Raw genomic sequence first — 7,203 nt, 5'->3', positions numbered from 1 at the left:
TAGATAACACTTATTATATCAAAAATAAAAAAATTGTTTTTATATAGTTTTACCTACTTGTAAATTCATACTTTTAGCAACTACCTAAAGATTTTACTGAATTCAAAATGAAATATTTTCCCGGTGTAAGTTGTGAAATCAATTTATGATAATGATATAAAGCGAGCTGTGATCATTATGTCTTTATTAAAAATAGAGCATTTCAAATATAAAAATGATAAAATCCAATGGTTATTTTTTTTTTCAAAAATATTAATGTCACAAAACACGTTTCACAATTTTACCAGAATATGATGGAAGGAATCTCGCTCATGTATAAGACTTTTCTAAAATTTATTCAAAATCATAACATTCATAATTTTTAACAAAATTCTTAAAATCGTCTTCTGAAGGATTTGAAACTGATAAAATTGGATTACCCAGCATAGAAAACCCTCTGAAAACAATCAAATATGAAATGTCAACCATTTCTAGACTTTTGTCCAACAATGCATCGTCTGGGAACCACTGTGCAACGGGCACACTGTGGTGTTATGATCGCCACAAGGGAGACCCTACATACCTCCCGGGTGGCACTTAACACGCCTTTTCAGACGGTAGCGGTAACGTTGCACGGTCCCCAGTCGGTGACCATATGTGTCTACCTTCCAGAGGGGACTCCGGTGGCCCTTTTTTATTAAAGGTACGTTTGACGTACGTATGACCCTTAAAGGTACGTTTTCATGAACGCGTTTCAGGCGAACCGACGCGAAAGCGAGATTTTCAGCCAATCAGAAGCCCGGATTTCTTCGTGTGATATCGCGTACGTTCGCCTAGCTTCGCGTCACCCGAGATGAAATATGTTCAACTTTCGACGCGTGGGACGCGTAGAATTTCATTCCACTGTCCTCTTACGAACCGAGGATTACAACACTAAAATACAGGACATTCTACATGACCAGGCCTACGTCAAGCTGAAACGAGATCCCACAGATGCCGTGACAAGGAAGACCAACGCCATCATCAGAAAGATGGGCTTACCGGAGGAGACGATCAGGAATCTTCGACAACCAGCGCCAGCTCCACCAAGACTCTATGGCCTACCAAAAATTCACAAGGACGGAATTCCTCTACGACCAATCGTGAACGCCATCGGCTCACCAACTTACAACCTGGCAAAATACCTCACCGGAGTTTTATCACCATACGTTGGCCACTGTGAGCACCACATCAAAAACTCGACTGAGTTTGTGAAAATACTCGCTGGCATCCGTCTTAAAGAGACGGATCTGCTGGTGAGCCTAGACGTGGTGTCTCTTTTTACACGCGTACCTCTAGACGACACCCTGCGACTTCTAGCTGAGAAGTTTGATGGAGATACGGTGCAGCTGTTCCGCCATGTGCTCAATTCCACTTACTTCCAATACCATGGAGAGTTCTACGAGCAATCTGATGGGGTGGCCATGGGCTCCCCCCTTTCCCCTACCATTGCTAACTTTTTTATGGAGGACTTCGAGGAAAAGGCCCTCAGTTCGGCTCCTTTGAAACCTTTGCTCTTTCTTCGATACGTGGACGATACTTTTGTGGTATGGCCCCACGGGAGACGCAGCCTGGATGAATTCTTCGATCACATGAACTGTCAACACAGCAGCATCAAGTTCACCATGGAAATAGAAGAAAATAATAGACTTCCGTTTCTCGACGTTTTGGTTTCCAGAAGAACGGACGGAACTCTCGGTCACAGCGTTTACCGAAAACCCACCCACACGGACCTGTACTTACATGGACGTAGTCACCACCATCCTTCGCAGAGAATGGCAGTGATGAAAAGCCTGTTTCATCGAGCCGTATGTATCTCGGACAAAGATAGCCTAGCACCTGAACTAAAGCGCCTTCGGAAAACCTTCCAGCAGAATGGATATGATGAGAGACAGATTTCCAAGGCCCTAAAAAGGACCATATCCAAGACCAACTCAAGGAGAGAAGATGGAGAAAGAGACGATCGAACTGCAAAGGCGTGTTTACCATACATCTCTTCAGTGTCGGGGAAAGTAGCGAGGATTCTGAAGAGATTCAACATCCAGGCCATCCACAAACCACCAAAAAAGATCCGGGACATGCTCGTCAAAGCAAAAGATCCGGTAGGATTGAAGACACCTGGCGTTTACCAAGTGCCATGTGGGTGCGGGAAAATATACATCGGTGAGACGGGCCGCACTATAGACACGCGGCTCAAAGAACATAAGCGCCACCTCCGCCTAGGACAGCCCGAAAAGTCAGCCATCGAAGAGCATTGGATGGAATGCAAAAATACTGTTAAGTTTGACGACACCAAGATGCTCTGCCGATCCAATGGCTTTTGGGATCGACTCATTAAAGAGTCTATTGAAATTAGACTGTCTAAGAATACCATCAATAGAGACTCCGGATATGCTCTGAGCAGCACCTGGAAACCTGTGCTCAAGACTATACAAAAGGCTAGGCAAAACCACCAATCAGAGCATGCCGCTGACGACAGCCAATCAGCAGTCACCTGACCACCAGAGTGACTGTATATAAGCAAGTCAAATTCTCACTCGACATTCACAGCCCTGAGGACGATGACCGAGTCGGACATCGAAACGTTGGCAGATATGGAGTTCCTGACCCGGTGGCGATCCCGAGAACTCTTTAGTTTGTTGATAGATACGGCGCACCGGGACAGAGAGAAAGAACCAATATTCTGGCTACACAATTTGGGAAGTAATTCGGGTCTGGGCGAACAAGCACGAGGACGGGTCGCTAACTGCGACGTTCTTACGGTTTCGTCGGAGCCTGAGCAGTAGGAGCCGTCAATGATGCGACGAGTTGGACCCAAGTGTCCGCGGGATCGAGGGCTGTCTTCCTCCCGACCTCTGGGCGTTGGTCCCGTGTGTCGCTCGTCTGCAATCTCGCTCCGCCATTGGCTATCTCCGTAGAAAAATCTCGTACTCCAACAGCACTCTCTGGTCACCCCCAGAAATGACGACCATCAGGCACGTCACCACTCTCGTTCTCACCCCGTCGACCGGGCTAGGATTTCTCGCCGATTAGTGGCTGAAACTAGACGAAATAATTCTATTGAAACTAAAATTATTCTTTTCAGGGAGTGAAAATAGACGGAAAGAAGATGATCTTCTTGCTGCGCTAGTGAAAAATCAGCCAAGGGAGATGGATGAATTTCATTTGTATTGTGCATCCCTGGTAGCCCGACTCCGAGATATGCCACGCAGAGACATGTATGAAGTGAGGTTAAAAATGGAAGAAATTTTGTTTAATTATTCTAAAAATAAGAAATAAAAGTTGAATGGTTAAATTATTTCTTTATTTCAATCATGAGCCATGATGTTTGGATCTTAAAGAGTCCATTGCCAAGGAACCTGCCCAGCTACCATAAAGTATGTAGCAAAATCTTCTCGATTCTTCTATACATCTCTGTTAGAGTTATTCGCTCCCACCCGACCTAAGGCCCTAAGGCAACCATCTTCCCCTGCATCTCCCCTCCAACGACCTGGCACCAATTCCCCTTCAACATTTTCGCCATCCACATATCCCACTGGGCAGTAACACTGATTCCGAGGTCCCTGGAAGAATATAAGGTAAACATTAGTAGCTATAATTCTAAAGAGACTGCAATAATGTCTTCTTTGGTATCCTTCGAAGGCAACTCCATCGACTACACTGGGTACCATAAGCCCAAGGGAATCCCGAAATAAATAATTGATTTCTTAAACAGTAATGGTAATACTAACCTCATTCTTCATTATCCAATTATGCAGACAAACAATTGCTCCTATGTACTTCTGAGTATTCTCTAACTTTGTAATAACTGGCTTCCGAAGTAGCCTAAATCGGGCCACCATAATGCCAAAGGCATTTTCAACTACTCTCCTGGCTCGACTCAGGCGGTAATTAAAAATTCTCCTCCTCTGCGTCAGATTTTTCCCAGGGTAGGGTCTCATTAAATATGTTTTTAATGGAAACGTCTCATCTCCGACCAATACGTGAGGTAACAATGCCTGTGATCCAGGCAAGACGGCAGGAGGTGGAACACTTAAGTTGTCTTCATTTAGGTACTGGCCCAATAAAGAATTCTTAAAAACGCCTCCATCACTCTGACTTCCAGCAGCACCAATGTCAACTACTGTGAATGTGTAGTTGGCATCGAACACAGCCAGTAGGACCAAACTGCGTGCCCTTGTAATTGAAAAGCTCTGATCCAGAGTTAGATGGAGCCTGAAATACACAAAGAGAGAAATTATGAATCACTTATGTACATGGATGCATTGAAAATTGAGAAGGAAAGAAATTTTTTAACCTACCTGAATTACGATGTGCTTCCCATCAATCGCCCCAATGCAGTTTGGGAAATTCCACTTCTGCCAGAAAGATTGGCTTACACATCTCCAATTAGCAACGGAAGGCACTAAAAATACTCTACCTCTCAAACAAGTCCAAAGAGCTTCGCAGGTTTCGCTTACCACATTAGAGATGGTGGTTTTTCCCACACGGTATTGGTAAGATAAGCTACCCAAGCTATCCCCAGCTGCTAAGAACCTAAGTTGGTACAGAGAACGCAGAAATCAAATGTTACAACTGCTTAGAGAATTAATTTACTACTGCTGTAGCAAATTTAAAAACTAACATCAGCAGTAAAAGACCTCAGCGGTATTCAATTCCATTTAAACTCACCTTAAAGTGATGCTTAGCCGTTCTCCGGGTGAGATCACATCTCGAGCCAAAGAAGCTTTCGTTATCGAAGGTCCCACTATTGCCAGAAACGCATCGAACATTTCTGGGGACATTCTTAAGTAATTAAAAAATGACTCGCGGTCGTTAAGTCTCATCTCTTGGAGGAGATGATGGTAGTCTCCCTGCCTTCTGCGTTCCTCAAATATTGGTCGAACCCACCACCTATTTCTTGCATATCGCCGTCTTCTTAGTAAAACAAGGCCCAATAAGGCATTGAACCTCCATTCCATTTGTACAGGATTCAATGGCAGTACTGCATCCATTTCTTCCCTTCAAATATGTTCGCAGAAATACACTTCAACTCTTATATCTGATAGTTAGTTTGCAACAAGCACACACGGTCGTGTCGTTTCTTTTTTTATAATTTCTTCTTTGCCGTAGATGTCGCGCAAGCACATCCTACGCGCAGGTTCGCTTTCGCTTGCATGTGAACGGTTCACGCGAATACGTGACGCGTATCGTCGCGCGCGTGCGCCTCTGACGCGTCTATGAAAACGCCGAGATACGCATGGGGTGGCGTTTTAAATGCCTCTTTGGACATTTTGTCGGCTTTTCGCCCTTGCGGGCTTTAAGTCGTTGCAGCTCTTATCATATGCACCGTTCCGGTGCTGGCAGGTTTACTGCTTTGGGAGATGCTTTGTCAGTCCTGTGGCGGAGATAGGACGTCTGTACCTATCCCACCATCGAGGAACGTCTGCTGCTAAGGTTGCGATGTGCTCTAGCGAGCACGTCGCCGTTGAATTGAAAAAGTTCCTCGCTGCGTGTTTCAGGCGATCTTCGAGGAGTGGCTCGTCTATTAGTTGGTGAAGGACGTTGTTTCCGGTCCAGCGCGGTGTCCTGAGCGGAGATTTCTTTAATACTGGTGATCGAAGCTCCCAGCCAATCAGCTATCTTCTTCGGCTTTCTGGAGTTGCGGTGGTTTATATACTAAACTTGCATTTTTGTTGAAGTTTCAATCCGGGCATTGCGGGGGTTAATTGGGAAAAGGAATATGGGAAGGGATTAGGGCACATTTAGGGGTTCTGTGGGTAAAGGTATTAGGAATTGCATAGTCCCATAAGTTGCATAATAATTTGTTATTTGTTTTTTCAAAAGAATGTTGAAATTTCATAAGAGCAGATTTTAAGAATATTAAAATTGGAGTTAAATTAAGATCATTGCGAATTTGCCTATTGCTAATAAACCATGGAGCGCCTATAATTTTACGAATTATTTTATTTTCGCACGTTTGGATTTTCTTCAAGTGCGTAGCACTTGCGTGAAGCCACACTGGTGACGCGTAGGAAAGCAGAGGTTTTATGGTGGAATTGTAAAGAAGTAATTTTGTTTTTAATGCCAGAGGGGAATTTGCCTTCAGTAGCGGGAATAAAGCTGCATGAATTCCTGTTGATTTATCCGTTTGGGATTTAATGTGGCTAGCCCACGTCAGTCTTTTATCTAGAAGAACGCCTAAGTATTTTGTTGTTTGGCTCTTTGGGATTCGTACGTTTCCGTAGAATAGCTGATGGCCTTCGCCGGCTTTTGGTCTTCTTGAAAAAACGACATGTGTACATTTTCCAGCATTCACGCTCAGCTTCCAGTCTTTAGCCCAATCTTCATACGCGTCTAGATGATCTTGGATGGTGTCAGCAGTCCGGTGCGGATCTGAACCTTGAGCCAGGATGGTTGTATCGTCTGCGTATTGATAAAGGTGGGTTTGTGGATGGGTTGGGGTATCGTTGACAAAAAGGTTAAATAAGGTAGGGGAAAGGATTGCTCCTTGCGGAACGCCGGAGGAAATGGGATGGAATCGGGAGGCTGAGGAGTTAATTTGGACGAAAAAGGTTCTATCAGAGGAAAAGGATTGGATCGGTTTGATGAGGTATAAGGGAATTTCAAGGGAGGAAAGCTTATGGATTAGGCCCAAGGTCCAGACCCGGTCGAAAGCGGCTTCTAAGTCCAGGAAGACGGCATGCGAGATCAGCTTGCTGTTGAATCCAGATGTAATATTCTCAACCAATCGGAGGATCTGATGAGTTGTAGCGGTGTGTTGTCGAAAGCCAGTCTGCTCGGGCCGGATGATTTCATTTTCCTCGAGGAACGTACGTAGCCGGAAGTGAATGACGGATTCCAAGAGCTTTGATAATGTATTGAGTAGACTAATCGGGCGGTAAGATTTGGGATCGGACGGCGGTTTGTTCGGTTTTGGGAGCATAATTACTTTAGCTAGCTTCCACGCAATCGGAAAATAGGAAATATGAAAGAGTGAATTGAAAAATCGGCTTAAAATCGTAATCATTTGATTGGGAAGATTTCTGAGTAGACGGTTATTAATCTCATCAGGGCCGGGCGCAGATTTTGGTTATCGATCTCAGCGCCTTCCTGATGGCCTTGTCCAGTTTTCTTAGTGGACCTTTGAGAGCAAGCCCAGACCAGATAGGTGATGCGTATGTAATTGCCGGAATAAGTGTTGCT

General features: G+C 44.6%; 1 protein-coding gene across 1 annotated transcript; it reads left to right on the top strand.

Annotated features, from left to right (window-relative positions):
- The first annotated feature begins 1,010 nt into the window (after nucleotides 1–1,010).
- LOC124163008 lies at nucleotides 1,011–3,148 on the top strand. Its single transcript, XM_046539790.1, has 2 exons — nucleotides 1,011–2,120; nucleotides 3,104–3,148. The coding sequence occupies exons 1-2, from the start codon at nucleotides 1,011–1,013 to the stop codon at nucleotides 3,146–3,148; spliced, it is 1,155 nt and encodes a 384-aa protein (XP_046395746.1).
- Nucleotides 3,149–7,203: the final 4,055 nt, after the last annotated feature.

Source organism: Ischnura elegans, chromosome 7, assembly GCF_921293095.1.
Source record: "Ischnura elegans chromosome 7, ioIscEleg1.1, whole genome shotgun sequence".
Classification (NCBI taxonomy): Eukaryota; Metazoa; Arthropoda; class Insecta; order Odonata; family Coenagrionidae; genus Ischnura; species Ischnura elegans.
The sequence above is the reverse complement of the archived record's forward strand: the minus strand, read 5'-3'. Positions and strand labels throughout refer to the sequence as shown.